The sequence below is a fragment of the Grus americana genome, chromosome 3, assembly GCF_028858705.1.
Source record: "Grus americana isolate bGruAme1 chromosome 3, bGruAme1.mat, whole genome shotgun sequence".
Lineage (NCBI taxonomy): Eukaryota > Metazoa > Chordata > Aves > Gruiformes > Gruidae > Grus > Grus americana.
The window spans coordinates 44,309,159-44,327,586 of NC_072854.1; the positions used below are offsets into that span (position 1 = coordinate 44,309,159).

Genomic DNA, 18,428 nt, shown 5'->3' on the forward strand with positions numbered 1-18,428 from the left:
CTGTATTTGTTGGGAGGAGTTTGTCTTTGGGATAAAAATTTCCTCCCTTCCTCACAAGGATGTTGTGCAAAAACATTTATTAAAAATTTTTGAGATGTAGATACAGTTGTTTCTAATGGAGCTGTTTAATTATGGCTAAGCAATCTGCCAGTCATACAGGTTATGCATCCTTCCTTGTACCTGTTGAAGACTGTACAGGACAATATGTAGCAGCCCTGTGAGGAAACCAGGCAACTGATGATTGATGCTTTACAGCTTAAATGTTTTAAGAAGATAGATCTTATCAGCACTTGAGAAAAATGGAGAAATATTTTTAATACATTGCGATTCACTTTAATGCCATTAATTTTGATAAATGTTTGCTATTAATACAGCTGCATTATGTACCTCTACCTTAATCACAGTTATCATATCATGAAATGCATCATTCGTGCTGCTAGATGGACTTCAGCCAACAACTCTGCTTGCTGTGTGTTATTCAGTGCTGAAAGATCAAAATCAAATTTCTGCCTCTTGGAAAGTGGCTCGCAGACTGCAGGCTGGTGTTCTGAAAGCTGTGGGTTGTCCTCTTGACATCACGTAAATCCCAAACCAGCAAATCTCCAACCAAGAGGTACAGCACTTCTTATTTAGCAGACCGAGAGCTTCCTATAGTAGTACTCTGGACAAATCCACTGCAGCTTTTGCAGACTGCTGAGAGATCAGGGGCATGTACTCTAACAAGTGCTTTCATTCTTCAGATCTAATGAACCTTGGGGTTCTCTAATCTTCCTTTTGGGCTACGTATTTCCTGAAGCCATAACTCATTTATATTTGGCTTCCCTCTCTGCTGCCTGAGCCTGCTGTCAGATCCCTCAGTCCTCCAGACCTTGTCCATCTGTGAAGCTGTGGGTCTGTGACTGGATGGCAGGGATTATGGTTGAGTCTGGAAGGATGCACATTTTTACTTTCCTGCCAGATGTGCTCTCAGGCTCCTATTTGGGAGTGCACTTCAGTGGTCTTCTTGTATGCAAAGCCAGCGCCACTGCTGAAGCAGGGGTCTAGCACTAGTGTGGTGATGGCTGGGTAGGAGTTGGGGGCAAATAGCAGAATGACAGCATCTTCAAATATATGGTATGATCCTTGTGGTGGGGAAATGTGAATGTGAGACTTTGTATTTGGGTAGAGAGAAGCATGTTTGTTTGTGAGCCTTCTCTCTGCTCCATCCAGCAGAGCACATGGTGGCAGCTTCCCAAACTGTTATTTCCCTTCTTCGTTAATGTGTTAGGAATGTTTTGGGGTCATTCCCATTCACTAAATCCATATGTATATTGTAAACAGGGTCTTTATACGTGGAAAAGGTTGGATGTTTTAATATTTGAAACAGGAAAGATGAAACTCAGCCATTAACTGAGTGGAAGCACTGGAGGGAGTACTTGCCAAATCACTGGCAGACTGGGCAACTTTTGTCATGCTTCTCTTACCTAGGACTTGGAGCTAATAGATGTTCCTTAGTTGGCCTGGGTTGGAGCCTTCATGCTATCTGACGGTAGTGACTTTCCTCACTACACAAAGAAAAAGCACTAGAGACCCTGGTCCTTTCAACCTAATTACATCAACAGTAGACTTCAATAAATTAAACAGGAACAAGTGAAAGTGGCATCCTCTGTGTCAGCAAGGATGTGCAAGCCTGCTCACAGCTGCTTCAGCTTAGGACACTTGTGTGTTTTCCACATAGATGAATGTTCTGCTTACAGCCCCAAACTTTTAAGGAACTAAAACTTCTATTTTGTAGTGTGAGGAACAGGTACAGGAAACAAAATTTCTTAAAAGCCTTCAGTCTTCTCTATCCTCTCCCCCTTCAGGCAAATATTTGTCTTTGTTTCTGAGCTGCTTTTTTGTTTTGGTATGCTGACCTGAACATTGGTATGCATTTTGTGATACTTGACAGACTAAAGAACATCTGATGATGACCAAGATCACAGAACAAAAGATTTACCACTCGTCACTTGAAATACTTGCTTCCTTCAGAGGTACTACAAAGAGGTTCTTTTGATGTACTGCACCTTCCTTACAGCGCTGTTGTGGGGATGCGAAGCCACATGGGTGAGGCTGGGAGGGGAAGTGAGAGGTAGCTGAAGAGGTGCAGGAAACTTGAATCTTCCATTCTTTCCACATTTTGCCTAAGCAGCCCACAATTTCTCTCTTTTTTTTTTTTTTTTTTTCCCTATTCATTTGTGAGGGTCTCTGATTCTGTGCTGATGAGTAAGGTAAGAAACACCTAGTGGGACTGATTAATTTCCCATCCTCTAGAATATGGGAATGAACAACCCAACCCACCAGAAAACTAAATATTGATGCTGTCAGTGGCATGATAATTGGTCTCTACTTTCATCTCCAAACAATCCCTTGCTTGGATTCCATTATTCATTCTAAGGGGAAAAGGGTTATTAATGCAGCGTTCTTTAATTTTTTTTTTTCTTTTGTGTGTGTTTGTGAGAGAGAACAGGAGAGCAATAACGCAATAAATATATTGGCTAAGAGAAAACATTTGCAAGAGATCCTCGCCCATTTTTTTAATCTTCTCTTATCATGAAGAATGTGAGCCATGATAAATTGTTCTGCTAATCAAACAACTCTGAAAGGTTAGGTCATTGGAAGTCTTTAGTCATTTTGTGCTTTTCAAGAGTGAATTTGTTAAAATTATGCTGAATACCCACTTAAAGCCTGGGCTGAAAACCCTACCTGTGTTTTATAACTCTGCACTGTCAGAACTCATAATAAGTCAAACATTCTTTCAGAGGTACTCATAAGGGAGAAAAAACCCTGTAAATTTAAGAGTAATTTCAGATTGTAAATGAAAAAGAGAGGCACGACTGTTCATTTGCACCAATCATGCCTTCCTTTCATCTGCTCTGATTAGGCCTGGTGCGGTTTCATCAAACTACTCCATCACTGAGCTGTCACTCCAGTCGTCTGTTGATTGAAAACAATCAGGGCTCTGATGGCACAATTATTCTGACCCTTTAACTAGAGGCTGCTGTGATAATGAAAGGTTGATTATGATAGTTTGTGCCTCTTTCAGTTTGCCAAGAAGGTTAATTTGGGCATCAGACGGATGTTTAATGGGCGCTTGCTGGCTACACTGAGGTAAATGAGAACGTGCAGTCTTCGATATTGCATGGATATAGTTTGGCTGTCAATCATTGTCATTTTGAGTTTGTGCCTCACACTCTGGAAATCACATTTTATTTTTTCCTTGGGATTTAATTTATTCTGTGCCCTGAGGAAGTTCTTTCACTCTGTGACCTTCACAGTAGCTTTCTCTGTCTTTTTTCCCTTCCTTCAAATGGAGCCCAAAGGCATAATACATCTAGAGGAACATTTTTCTTTCATTTTTCACATTAAAAAAAAAAAACAACCCCGAAATTTTAAAATCCCTGTTTATCAACTCACCCCGAACAGAGCAAATGTTTTAATTCTGACTGTAAAATCAGAATGTGCAAATGAAAGCGTGCCTGCTTGCTAACGCAGCACCACACAGGGGGCTGCTTACGTAGGCACACATTTGTAAAACTGACAAACAGGTAATTTTAAAATGTCTCTGTGTGAAGAGGGTGGGGGATGGCACAGCTTTGTTTTCACAGGCTACATGCATATGCCTCAGCTCAGTGCCTTGTAAATATGGTCTCAGTGACTGTACTACAACTTTTTGAGTTGGAAAGTCTCTCTTCAGGGTTCGGGGCAAAAGGCATTTCATTGCTGATTCAGAGATTATTAATATTTACTGTGTTCAGATTGAGAGAATCCTATGCATAATTTTGTAGTTGTTTGGCTCAAGGTGCAAAAGAAATGCAAATACCTCATAATTTTGATTGTTCTACATGCAGCTCATTACAGTCTTATTTTTATGCACATCTTTAATTCAAAATAAAAAGAAGAAAAAGATTTCCATCTTTAAGGCTCTCTTGCATCTGGGCTTAAGCCACTCATTTTCCATGCTGCCCACAACTGTAAGATAGTACCTGAGTGATACAATTGCAAAGAGAGTCTAGAGGCTGTGCTCCACAGTTAACTTCTAAAAATACTCACACGCAACTCACGGCTTTGAAAAATTGTGTGTGTGTTTTGCGGGTTTTTTTCCCAGCAACAATTCTTCACTCATATATTTTTATTTTTAAAAGGTGATACAGACCAATTTAGTTCACCTTACTTAAATAAAACACTTAATATCCTAAACCCTCTGGATTTTGTCCTTTGTAGTGTCTGGGGGGAGAGAGAGAGGACTAAGATCCTTTAGAGATCCAAATTCAGGCCCTTTGGAAATCCCCCATTCATTTTAAAAAGGTGGACGTTCCTCCTTCAGTGGACTTTGTTTCAGAGCTTTAGTAAATGTCCTGGTTTATCCCTAGGTTCTGCTCCCGGATTTGAGATTTGAAGAGCCGGGGTGGTGCTGACAATAGCCAACTGAGGCAGACAGTGGTTTTGAGGCAAGAGGTTCCAGTCTGGAACACCTGAATCTTACTGAGTTAGATAAAATTCAACGAAAGGCCAAATCATATGCAAGTTTAGAGGCAAAATATATATATTTCTAGTGTTCTCAAACACTGAACTAGTAAAGTCCAAGTTTTGGTTTTTTTAAGTTCCCTCAGTGCTTTAAAGTGATTGCTGTAGTAACTGTGTTGCTTTCATGATTCTTTTTGGGTTATCGATCAATAGGAGCAGATGTATAGCACTGCCCAATATGCTAATGATACAAAGATAGTAATTTGATTTTTTTCTGGATGAAAAGTTTTGCTTTTGTTAAGCAACAGAACTGCTCAAGTGAGAATTGTGTTGAAAGGAGAGATTTGTGGTTCTTTCTCTTTCCCTGGTATATATCATCATCGTATTTTCATGCAGAAGTCGGATAATTTGTGTTGAATATATCTGATCTCAGTCCAGGGAAATACTTCCCTCCACTTTTGTTTAAAATTTTATTTAAAATTGTCCTTTCTCCTAAAATGAGAATGTTCACTATATTATTGTATTTAAGATTTCCATTTGTTTTATTGAGACAGTGTGCATTCATTGTTTTGAAACCTTGTAAAGTTTAATGTTTCCTTTTATTCGCTGTTGCTAAAAACCCAAACTCCAAAAACCTCATTTTTTTTCCACTACTGTCACTTTTTGGCTTCATCTCAGTTACTAGAGACCTTATATGGTATAAACTAGCATAATTCCTTTTCAGTCTGCGGGTCTGCAACATGAATACATCAACTAAAGAGCAGACCAAGATGACTTTAACGGAGTTCCTGTGGCCCCTGCCTCTCATAGAGCCCAGGCTTAGAGGAGCGTTTTCTCTCTCGGAGCACTGTGGCCATAAACTTTCCCTGACACTGACTTTGTGACTTTATAGTAGTTTCCAAGTAAACCTGGGTCTAATGAGTATGTCAAGCTTTTTGCAGTCATAAAGTAGCTTGGATTTTCTGGTTAGAAAACTTGCTGTGGTGTCAAGCGAAGGTCTGGCACGTTTCCCAGCAGAGTGGCAGGAGAAGGATTGCAGGGGGACGCTGAACGGGCAAGGCACAGGCACACCAGGCTTTCCTGCTTCCTGGGATAGCTGGCAGCCCAAAAGACCAGGTAACTGCTTATTGCAGGGTTATTTTCAACAGGAGTGAAACTCTTAATTCAGCTTTAACCTCCACTGCCGCTGTGCCCTCTCCGGCTTAGGTACGTATGTGGTACATACAGCGTTAGCTGCAGGGAGGGAAGGACTGCGCTCCGAGGCTGTGTGAATTGGACTGTCGAAGCATCATGCTGGAAGCAGAAGCAGCTGTTGGAAACACAGTGAAATCACAATCCAACATGCAGGTGTGCTTAGATGTACGCTCCAACTGTGCCACAATATATTTTTCCATTTGTTTTCTGCTGTTTTGAGAATGTACTCCATTGTTAAGTCAAGTAATGTAACCTTGGAGAAGAAAAATCCTTTGGGTTAAGGCTTTAGAATAAGAGCATTAATCTGATTTGAAAATCCCGTCCTTCTGAGGGTCTACTTTTGTCATTTACTTAGTTTAGGAGATGAATATGACTGTAGTTTCCTTTTCTCACATACTCGTACATTAAAATTAATAGAAAAGAAGCTTCTAGCAGTTTAAACAAAAGTTGTCTATATGACACTAGAAGTAGGAGTCTTTCCTTATTTTTGTAAATTATTTAGCAGCAATACAAATACTTAAAACATTTAAAACCTCAAAATTGTGGATGGTCTCTCTTTATTTTCTTTTTGCTTACTTGTTTGCATTTTAAACACAGTTGTAATTTCAAGTACTAGTGGTATCTCCTTAGAGAAGCCTAATTGCCTTTCCTTGCAGTGTCATAAAGTGTATAATGGCTTTGAGTTTATTTTGCCAATACTGATTATAGTTACTAATTGCTATTGCGAGAGAGGCTAAAAATTAGATGCTATAATTAGTGTATAGACGGGGTGAATTTTGGAGTTTCTATGTAGGCACCAGGTTTCTAAGTCCAGATTAAACAAAACCTGAGTAACGGTGGTAGAAATTGCATTCATAAATATACAGATGTTTGCTGATATGTTACATTGAAGTTTGTGCTGCCATATGTTCATGAGAGTTACATTTGCCTCCTTTACACAGAAGGAAATTTAGAATTGTATTATAGTCCATCAGTGACTATTTCTACCGCAAGCAAAAGTCTTGTTTGGCAACTTAATTTTCTTCCTTTTGAACTTCTCTAGCCTTCCACTAGCTGCCAAACCATCCAGTGATGAATATCTGTTTGCCCACACAAATAACTCGATTTTCTTCCATACCTCCGTGGTGTGAGACACCATGTTCAGCTAGAGAGCACCGTAACAATGTGTGCTGCATAACAAATTTAGATGTCTAAGGCTCAGTTCGTGAGTGTCTCTAAAATCTCTATGACCTGTTCCATACCCTTGTGTCACAATTTAGGAGGTGGTGTTGTATTCCATGAATACACATATAAATCTCTACATTTGTAGCTTAAATTCCTGTAGTTGTTTTTAAGGAGTGTCCCAAAATGAGTTTATGGCATTTAAAAACTGAGTAACAATTATTGTTATCAATAGTAAGACAAGGAGATTAAAACATTATAGCTTTTAGCTCTTATGGCCCTTTCTGTGCCTCAGAGTGCCACAGATTAGGTGTGGGTCAAATTGTGTTCAAACAGTAGTGTGAGTTGATTTGGACAGGAACGTCTAAACACATTGTGATTCCCAGATCTCAGTTACCACCCTAAGACGCAGTAGAGCTTCTCTGCTGATTACCAGATGCCTACGGAACATCCAGATGATACAATGATGTGCAGGGTTCTAAGCCCTGCTTTCTAAATTAATATGGTAAAATGCAGTACTCCGCTGCAAACTGACCTCAGACGTGGAGTCTGGTAAGAGCCAGTAGCAACCTACACAAAAGACAGCCTGGGATTCACCTTGCCCTCCCCATTGCTGTTGCAATTGCTTGTCAAAAGGGAAGGGTGGAAGTAGTGTAGACCAAAGATACCTTTAGGTCTGGCACCTAGAGGATCCCAAGGAGGTTGCAATAAATTTAATTTGGAAAGATTCAAAAGTTTTCATAACTAAAGATGCAAGACAGATGAGTAAGGATGAAATAGCGTAGGAAAGGATGGAGAAAGTTTTGGTTCAAGACCGGGATTAGATTGTACATCTCCTCTAAGTGCCAACAGAATCACTGTGGTGGTTTACAAATTCTGTGATATTAGAGAAACATTTACTAGTTTCAGAGAAACATTTTTTACAACTCCAGGAATAGTCTCAGTACAGACCGAACTCAGTATGAACCAAGTTGTTTTTGCCAAACTTCATGCAGCAGAGAAAATGTATTGTAATGGAGATATCCACCCCTTCTGCTGCAGATCATCACACATCCCATATGCAGAAATGAGTGCAGAGACTGTGTCTTTGAAAGGTACGGATGTATGTAGTGTTGCTTGTGTGTTTATATAATATTAACTGGGGGGGGCAGGAGGGAGGACAATAAAGGAAAGAGGATATCAATAGGCATTAATGTTAAACTTCCTTTAAAAGCCTTGTGATTAGCAGGACCTGATTTACCTTGGTGTCTTTTAAGAGTCTGTAATGTCTGTCATTATAGCACAGGTGATACCTCCATGATGCCATTTTAGATGTGAGTGAAGGCAAGAACTATAAGCAAAAAACCCCAGTCTGGATGCAAGTGATGACAGATAAGAACTCAGTTTTTGTAAATTCTTCTCTTGATATAGCAACCCACACATCATTCAGTTGCTATGAATTCAGTTGGTGTCTTCATCATGATGAAGATAGCCTGAATTCCACTTCAATTTCAACTATCTAGTCAATGATGAGAGGTAAGTGCCTCTGAAGGCTTTGAGGAATGATGATTCACATGGCCTAAGACATGAAGTAGGGAGTTGCCTAAACCACTTGGTAGGAGACACTTGGCACATGGATTTGGTGGATTTAGAACATGTAGATATAACGCTCAATGATTTCAAGTCCATAAACACTTTCAAATGTATTTAATTGATGTCTTTTTTTACTAACAAGTCTAAATACCAATAGCTAATGCACCTTTTGAAACTCAGTACAGTGTTTGACTGAACTACAGTTGCAATTATGGTGCCCTTCACTGATTCTTTGTTTCACAGGGGTTGAATAGCACAGTGGAGCAAAAGTGTTTCAAATTAATCTTAATAAGAAGGTGGTTTTGGTTTGTCATCTTCCCTCTCTGACAGAATACAGAAGCAGCAATAAATTTGATATACCATGAATAACAGAAGCCTTTCTTTTCAGTTCCTTCATGTAACATTCCCACCAGCAGTACAGGGCAATAAGTTTTAGCTGAAACTGTTGTTATTGCACGGCTAGTTAGAAACTCGTGCTCCGCAAGTTCTTTGTCAGGATGAAATGAAATATCAAGTAGAGGAGTCTGTCGTCATCCAGAACTAGTCAATGTCTTTGTTAATGACTTGTATGAAAGAATAATACGGGTTCTATGTTTTCGGACAATCAGAAGGTGGAATGGTCTTCAAGCACTCTTGGAAAATATAATTAGGATTGAAAATGATCTTGACAGATTGGAGCAGTGGCCTGAAGTAGAGAGTTCAGTAATGACAGAGAAAACATGACACTGTGGAAGTTATGGAGAGAAAAAAAGAGGTGGGAATAATAGTCATAAGCTTAAACATGAATCAGCAATATCATAGCGCACTGACAGTCTCGTTTAGTGGTGTACAAACAAGAATGGCATTACAATCAAAGAGATCCTTACAATCTATTTGCTACTACTACAGCCTTAAGAGGAAAATTATATCCAGTTTTCAGCAGCAAACATTACAACAGAGGGGCATTTCCTTTCAATAACAGAGAATGGAGCCAAGCAACAGAGGTTTAGAAAACGTGACCCAAGATAGACTGAAAGGTTTTTTCATTCAGAGAAGAGGAAACTGCAACACATACATTAAAACGCATCGGAGGTGGAGGGGAAAAAGGAATTTAGCAAACTGCTTTTCATCCCATATGGATATATCAATTTCAAGGGTTGGTCTGGGGGTTCCTGAGCTCTGGAATATAAACCCAAAGGTGGAAAATGGGGCAATGAGTTAGAGTTTAGAGCTCCAGCATAGATGAAAGGAAAATCTGTCTGAGAAGATAGCTGAGCATGGGAATGGTTTTCCTGAGGCAGTTTGGGTATCTTCATCACTGAAGGTTTTGAAGAATAACTATGCAACAGTTCTTGAAATGGTTTAGGCCTTTCCTAGCCTCTTTTTAGACCTGGTTGGATTCAATATGCTTTATGTAATTTAAAGGCCATGTTTAATTTTGGCTGTTGATACCAGCTGCAATTGCTGAACAGTTTGAGAGTCTTCCGTGCCACTTTCTGTCAGTCTCAAACCAGCAGAGCCTCTTCTCTGCTTCTCTCTTCTCTGGCTTAATTTCTGGTCCCTTTACACTTCTCTCCACTTTATGAATAAAAGAAATGAAGAAGGAAAAAATATTGAAGGATTCAGTATGTATTTTGTTGTATTCCTTCAATATTTTGTCATAAATGGAATGAAAGATGGAGGGAGAAAGGGCTTTTCTTTCTAATAATCTAACCATAATCTTACTCTTCTTTTTAGCATACCCCTGGTCTCCAGTGATCGCATAGTCCCTACGTTCATATTATTGCTCCAGCAGCTTGATTCTGGGATATTGTGGTCTCCTACAGCATTGCTAACAGTTTGCACAGCAAGAGTATTGCATAGTAGTATTGCAACCTGATAATGCTGTGGAAATTCTTTAGAGGGATTGGTGCAAGACAATGCTTTTATGTATATTATTGGTGGAGTTGTAGTAGGTATCTTTTATGTTGACTCACCTGCTTTCATAACTGCTTTTTATATTGACTGATATCACTACTGAGGCAAGTATATAGCTGGTCTTGGAATGCAAGCAGTTTTCAAAAGACCAAATTTTGACAGAATTGTACACAAATAACTGGTGTCTTGTTTTTCCCTTCCTTCCCCCCACTTTTAGCTGGCTGTGAGGTGGTTGGAACACAACTGCCGCTACCAGTACATGGATGAACTTCTCCAGTATGTCCGCTTTGGCCTTATGGATGTGGATACACTGCATACCGTGGCTCTTTCTCATCCTCTTGTCCAAGCTAGTGAAACTGCGACAGCACTTATTAATGAGGCCTTGGCTTACCACCAGAGCATCTATGCACAGCCAGTTTGGCAAACCAGAAGGACAAAACCTCGCTTCCAGTCAGACACTCTTTACATTATTGGTGGGAAGAAACGTGAAATCTGTAAAGTGAAGGAATTGCGATACTTCAATCCGGTAGATCAAGAGAATGTTCATATTGCAGGGATTGCAAACTGGAGCGAGCTGGCACCTATGCCTGTAGGGAGAAGCCACCACTGTGTTGCCGTCATGGGAGACTTTCTTTTTGTAGCTGGTGGAGAGGCAGAGCACTCCACCGGGCGCACTTGTGCGGTGAGAACTGCCTGTCGATACGACCCCCGCACTAACTCTTGGGCTGAGATAGCTCCAATGAAGAACTGTCGGGAACACTTTGTGCTGGGAGCAGTGGACGAGTACCTCTATGCGGTAGGGGGCAGAAATGAATTGCGTCAAGTGTTACCTACAGTGGAACGCTATTGCCCCAAGAAGAACAAGTGGACCTTTGTACAGTCCTTTGATCGATCACTCTCATGCCATGCAGGATATGTGGTGGATGGTCTTCTTTGGATATCAGGTAGAAAACGTTTCACACAGTTTGAGGTACTAACAAAATACCAAAATACTGTCTTGAATGAAACTAATAAATTTTCTTTGGTTTATAGGTCAGGATAACTTTTGTCTTAGGAAATGGGTGTTTCAAAGAATTTAAGCCTGGAAGCATACAATCAAGCCTGATTAGAAGTATAGGAGCATAACGTACCTATACAATATTTTTTGTCTGCTAAATATCTCTCTGTGTTTCAAAGCTACATATATCATATGTGCTACCTCCAGCTGCCATTCATAAATCACAGTGAATTGGAATGATAATGCCCTTTTGGTCAAATTTCAAATGACAAATTCTGTGTGCGTCCTAAACAGAAAAAAACAAGCCCCAGTTTCTGTAGTATGATCTGGTACCCCTGCAGTTATTCCTGATAATGAAATATAGAATTAAGTGCTTGTTGGCTTATGTCGATCCAGGGCTTGAAGGCACATGTATGAATTGCTCCCACTTGCTCTTCAGGATATTGGAACAGGCCAAGATGACCTTCGTTAGAAATAATGCACAGCTGTCCATAACAAGTGCACAGGACTGCCTCAGTGTAATCATAGCTTTACGGCACAGGTAGATGAAAGTATAGGGCTTGTGATCTTAAACTAACATATCATTTGCAACTCAGTTTGATACAATTTTTAATTTACGTGTGCACATTGATGCGAGTTGAGGACATTGTGTCATCAGTCTTTGTAGTAACTTTTCTGGTATTAGTTACTTTGGAATAAGGTCAATGCTGTCTACACGAGATTTGACAGAAAAATGTCCATCTTTGAGTAAGAAGTGTGTCACGGAAAGTTATGAAGTTGTAATATTTATCAAGGAAGTTAATGAGTAAATGGGGCCAGCCCTTGAGGAAAACGATCAGTGATTGCTATCTTCACTGTCGATGCCCTCTGAGGATTTTAATATGGTCTGGGATGCCTCTGGTGAAAAGATATATAAATGTGTGGTGGGTTGACCCTGGCTGGAGGCCAGGTGCCCACCAGAGCCGCTCTCTCACTTCTCTTATTCACCAAACAGGGGAGAAAAGGTATGACGAAACGCTTGTGGGTCGAGATAAGGACAGGGAGAGATCACTCACTAATTATCATCACGAGCAAAACAGACCGAACTTAGAGAGGGAATTCATCTGATTTATTACTAGGCAAAACAGAGTAGAGGAATGAGAAATGAAATCAACTCTTAAAACACCTCCCCCCACCCCTCCCATCTTCCCGGGCTCAACTTCACTCCCGGCTTCAGCCTTCCCCCCCTCAGCGGCACAGGGGGACGGGGAATGGGGGTTACGGTCAGTTCATCACACGGTGTTTTTGCCGCTTCTTCATCCTCAGGGGGAGGACTCCTCTCATCGTTCCCCTGCTCCAGCATGGAGTCCCTCTCACAGGGTGCAGACATTCAGGAGCAAACTGCTCCAGCGTGGGGTCCCCCACGAGGTCACAAGTCCTGCCAGCAAACCTGCCCTGGCGTGGGCTCCCCTCTGCACGGGTCCACCGATCCGGCCTGGAACTTGCTCCAGCGTGGGCTTCCCACGGGCCACAGCCTCCTTCAGGTGCCTCCACCTGCTCCGGCGTGGGGTCCTCCACGGGCTGCAGGTGGAATCACTACACCCCCTCATCCTTCCTCCATGGGCTGCAGGGGGACAGCCTGCTTCACCATGGCCTTCACCACGGGCTGCAGGGGGATCTCCGCTCCGGTGCCTGGAGCACCTCCTCCCCCTCCTTCTGCACTGACCTTGGTGTCTGCAGAGTTTCTTACATCTTCTCACTCCTCTCTCCGGCTGCAAAAGCTCTCTCTAACTGTTTTTTTTTTTCCTTCTTAAATATGTTATCACAGAGGCGCTGATTGGCTTGGCCTTGGCCAGCGGCGGGCCCGTCTTGGAGCCGGCTGGCATTGGCTCTATCAGACACAGGGGGAGCTTCTAGCAGCTTCTCACAGAAGCCACCCCTGTAGCCCCTCCGCCACCAAAACCTTGCCACGCAAACCCAACACAATGAAAGATTAAGTTAGCTACTTAGGCCATTGCTGTGCTTCTCAAAGTAGCCATTTAGGTTAGCAGAGCAACTTGCAGATGTACCTTTCTGCCTGTATGGATTAAGTGCCTTATGGGAATGGATTGCCAAGCACTGGTGGGGGGGTGACAGGTATCTATTTTTATACATATACACTAATATAATGAATGGTGGCTTTGGAATTAAAGGCATGACAGAATGCAGAAAATCACCAAGATCCCTGGCAGGTGCTTTGGGTCGCTTTCTTCAGCAGTTGGCATTGAAGGAGTCTTGCAGAGTTTGTGCTGTGTGTTAATCCTGAAGTGTGCACATGGTGGTCTTTGAGACCCAGGTACAGTACAGAAACAGGGCTTCTGCTTTAGGGTACCAGCTGGGCATGTTCAGAGCATTACCCTGGTTATTCACTACCTTTCCTATTTTATCAGTGGAGAGGGATGTGTGTCTGTGATAAGCAATTCAAATACATGGATACTACTACTGCAGTGTCTTGATTTTTAATTTTTTTTATTTACTTTTGTGGTTTACATTTATCAGTCACTATTTATGAAAAACAGGGCTTTTTAGGAAATTGTGTTAAGCATATTTGTATAAAATCATTGAACAAGCACTAGAAGCATCTATCAGAGTGTGGTTCTTGCTCCAGTACATGAAAAAAGTAATTTTTTTTATTTCTTAATTTCATTTTTTTCTGAAATAAACCCAAACAAACAAGGAAGTATTTGATAGGGATTTTTTAAGTCAAATGTGAGACTGGTTGAAGATTACTTTTAATCTTTCTAGATATCCTAGGAAAGGGAAAATTATGCTGAGGATTAATTAATGTACTTAGTTACGTAGATGAAGTGCATGTCTGCCTGTGTGTTTAAATACTATGTGCATTTATATAATGAAGCAGTGTGATACTGTGTTGAAGGATATGCCTCTAGTACAGCTGTAGAATCAGGGGAGGAGGTAAGTGGAAGCCTATTTAGGTGAACTCTTTAAAACTGGGCAAAACAATAAAAAATATTATCAATACTGTTCCATTTATACTTGAAAATGCTACTGCCGTAACTTCAGTTGTAAAGTCACACTAAAGAGCAATATTTTGGCAGTGGAATAAGACAGACAGGGCTTTTTGGTTGTATTTTGTATAGTTTTTGAGAAAATGCTTAGCAGTTTTGAGTTGCTAGATTCTGACAGGTTATGAATTACGAGAGCGTACTATGCAATACTTCAGTAGGGTATTGATCTGAATTATGTACTCACAGATTGAAAACTGGGTTCTGTGTATTGAAGAGACTTATTTTATAAATAAAAGTAGATAGAGACGCAATAACTGTAGCTAGCTTTCTATTATTAATTAATTGCTTAGGGGTAGAATGTAGCTGACTATGTTTATATTCAGGGGCAGGGGGATAGCATGGAGAGATGTTTTATTGTTCCAAAAATATCAGTAGTCACTGCTGAAAAAATCCACTGTTAGTCATCAAATACAAGATGTTAGCATAAGAGTAATCAGTGTTGCAGGAGGGAACCTAATTTTGAAGTATGTGGCCTAAAATTAAGTAATTAAAAAATTATTCTGAGTTAGGGATGTTTCTGAGCTGTATCCCTGCTGCTTTTTCTGGGGAAATACAGGTCATCAGCAAGAGCTCTCAAAGTCAGTCTGCTACTACCAGCTGGCAAGGTAACCATGAAAATGTGCCCAGTTTTTTAGTAAGTGAATAAATTAAATAGTGATAATATAAGCTTCTAGCCCTTGTATTTGTGGAGAGAGTCATCAAAATTCACACACAGACCATTTACTTACTCTGTTGCCAAAGCATCAGTGTCTCTGCTACAGCCCCTTGTCTTCTAAAGGCTTTGCTAATCAAAAGCTGACTAGACTTAAGGGGCTTCTATTATTATTATTGGGATTCATTGTCAGCTTTACTTTGCTGCTCCTTTGGGACAAATACAAGAAGGAATCAAAAATAATAGAGCACAAAATCATGGCAAAGGCAGCAGGGAAGGGAAGTGTGTTAAAATGCTGTAAGCACGCTGGTGTTTCAGGTGACAGAGGGCCTCCTAAGCTGCCAGCACCCCTTTGGGGTTTTTAACCTGCCAGAATCTCGAAGGGAGCCTTCCACACTCTGGAACTAGTCAGACCCTCTGGTCAGCACAAGCGGTGTCAGCTCTTGAGTTTTCTGAGCTCCATATATTGTGGAACATGTTTTTATATATGTGTCATTATTTTTTCTCATCTTTTTTTTTTTAAAAATTTTTTTCACAGCCCGCATTTTATTTTCTTATTTTAAGAAGTAGATGAGAATTCATTAAAATAAGTTCTCTGTATTGACAGTACAGCATTGGGCAGATGGTTTTGAAATTTTATAGAGATATGAATCTTACAGGCCCCAGCTAACATCTGACACCGTGACCCGTTTCACAAACGAAATGCATGCCACATGCTTGAAAAGTGAAGTATTTGAGTGAAAAAGAAACAAAATGCACCAAACCCTTTGGGGTTCAACATTACTAACAATCATTCCCCACAAAACCAGGGAAATATTTTCCATAAGAGTAAGGACTTGAACTATGCCCGTTTCCCTGTATCCTCCCTGGTGCGCACATGCAAATCTGGGGACCAACTTTTCTATACGTGTTAACCTTCCTCCTCCCATATAGGTGTAGTGCCTGTGGGGACAGAGGGCCCGGAACCTCTGCCAGGCAGTTCAGCTCTGGGCCATTCCTGCACCTGCAGTTGGGGATAACGAGGCTTCCCCTCTGCCTCAAGTGCTCAGGAGATTAGCACATGAAAAATCTTCTCTAAAGCAAAGTATTATGCTGTTGTTTTGCAGAGGTCCAAGTTGCCTGACCTTAAGATAAAAATCACATCTTGTCATGCACATGGAAACTCAACTTGGGGGGTATGCGGGGGGGGGACTGTATACAAGCCAACCCCATACAGTTGCTTCATATGTAACAGCTTTTTTTTTTCAAAATTCAAGATTCTATTTTTATAATTATTATTTTTTCCTTAATACTGGAGATTTTGACCAAAGAAATGATGGAGGTGACATATCTTGGAGAATTATTCTGAGGTTGCAAGTGGTTTGGGGGAGAAGGTATTACCTTACTATCAGTATGCTGTTTGTTGTGAGGAGAAGAAAATTTTTTTCTCAATAAATGCCTAGAAAATTGTTTTATGAAGAATAGATCTGGAATAAATAGGAATCTACAGTGTCTAACCAAATCAAGTTTTGCAGTGCAGGTGGCACAGAAATAACCATGAACAGGAGCTTAACAAGTACGTAAAAATTGCCTCAGTGACCAGGTCTTAATCTGTATATGGAGCAGAGTTTCATTATTATATTTGATTAAAGATAATGGCTCTCACACCTTTCAAGCATGTACATTATAAGTTTGATGCCATCGATTCTTCTTAGATTGAATGTAAACATCATGTTTTAATGATTTTTTTCAAAACAAACCCAACCTGCAAGCAAACTAGGGTTTGTGCCCCTCTTGTATGCAGCTGGATTGCATCCGAGGTGGAACAGTGTTAATTAGAGCTGCTGGAGGTGGCTGCCACCAGACTCCTTAGGGTGGGAGAAAATGCTCCAGCTCAGCTGTCCTCGCTGCACCTGGGCTGGCTAAAGTAAAAGGCTTGCATGTTGAGGAAGGATTATCTTGTGTTTAACACACAGACACGTAAGAGAGGAGAGATTTTCTATTTTAAAAATAGCAGGGTACCTTGGGGCGCATGTCATGAGTTTCTATATATTCCCTGGATTTGCTGGAATGAAATACACGTGGGAGCTCTTTGCCAACATGTAGTTTTACACGTCTCCCAGCAAACTCGGATTCGTGCGTGCAACCTAGCACTTGGGGACTTTAGAGAGAGTTGTGAGATTTTCTGGGGGATTTGGATTGGATTAGATTTCTCAAGTCATATGGGGTCTGACTAGGACATGTTATAAATATGGATTATAAATTTTTGATTGGGAAAATGGTGTTGAATCTACTGCCTCCCACCCTTCTATTTTTGGAGGTGCCTTTATTGAAGGTGCTTTTCAGTGCAGTTTGTGGACTGTTTAGGGGACTGTAACAAACCAAAATATCTCCTGCATGTGGGAAAGGGCTGGACAAGGTGGGTCTTGGACTCCTCCAGGACTTCTCCGCGTAGAGGGGCACTGTTGCATGAGTTGGGAATGTATGGGTTTTGGAGGGCTTAAAAGCAGGGCTTACAGCCTGTAAGGGAGTGGGCAGCAGTGATTGCGGCAGTGTAAAAACATTGTAAGCCCACAGGTTGGATGCTGGGCTTCCTGTGAGTGTGTTCTTGAAGCTGTAAGTGCAAGAAAGACACAGGCTTGTCCTGAGAGCGCTTCTTGCCTCCTCTCCTGGAAGCTCTAGTCCTCAAAGCAAGCTGCTCATCTCAAAGCGGTGCAATCATCGCTCTCAGTTCATAAAACCCAGCGAGTGCTGACCAAACTGTAAATTGTCTGTCATTTACCCAGCCAGACGTTTTTTTTTTCTTTTTCCTTAACTCAATACCACATTAGCTGCTATTGCTTAACATCAAATTTAATAGCATGGCTTGTGTTTTTAAATACTATTTATCAAGCTCGTTATGATGCCTCCCTGCCTTTCTCCTTTCCTCATAGAAAGCACTGCAGAGAAGTTTAAGAAATTATCTCAGAACTACCCCATTTTTTTCTGAGAAAGTGTGTATTATTTTTAGTACCATTTAAACTTTTTTTCCCTTTTCCTATGTTTTTTAAGAGACATATTGCTCTTCTTTTGCCCTTTCCCAGCTGCCTGAAGTATTTAAAAAAAAAATAGTTCAAGAGGACATTGCAGACTTGTTAAATTTGAATTTTGGCAGAAAATTTTAAACTTTTGCTATAGCACTTCAAAGTTAGGAGGAACTTGAGTTTGAAAATTGATGCAGATATAAGATGGCATATTTAATGACAGATGTATCTATAGAAACCTGTTAAGATGCAGATTATCCCCCTGGGGAGGGGAGATCAAAACTGCCAATCTATAAAATATACTTGTTAGGGGAAGGCATGGAATCTATCTCTGCGAGCACTTTGATTGCAGGGGACAGTGTAGCAGCATGTGGCATCATAACCTAAGAGCAGACAAATCAGCTTGATGACTTTCAAAGCCA

The 18,428-nt window shown here is 40.8% G+C and overlaps 1 protein-coding gene across 12 annotated transcripts in view; it reads left to right on the plus strand.

Annotated features, from left to right (window-relative positions):
- The window catches only part of KLHL32 (kelch like family member 32), a 130,851-nt gene that overhangs the window by 102,024 nt on the left and 10,399 nt on the right, over positions 1–18,428 (plus strand). For 9 of the 12 annotated variants that reach the window (XM_054821520.1, XM_054821518.1, XM_054821521.1 and 6 more), the window contains one exon: positions 10,526–11,252. In XM_054821520.1, coding sequence (XP_054677495.1) covers positions 10,526–11,252 — 727 coding nt within the window. Of the gene's footprint in view, positions 1–404; positions 509–10,525; positions 11,279–18,428 lie in introns of those variants that run through there. The other 3 variants (XR_008576516.1, XM_054821526.1, XM_054821527.1) reach the window with 3 other exon arrangements.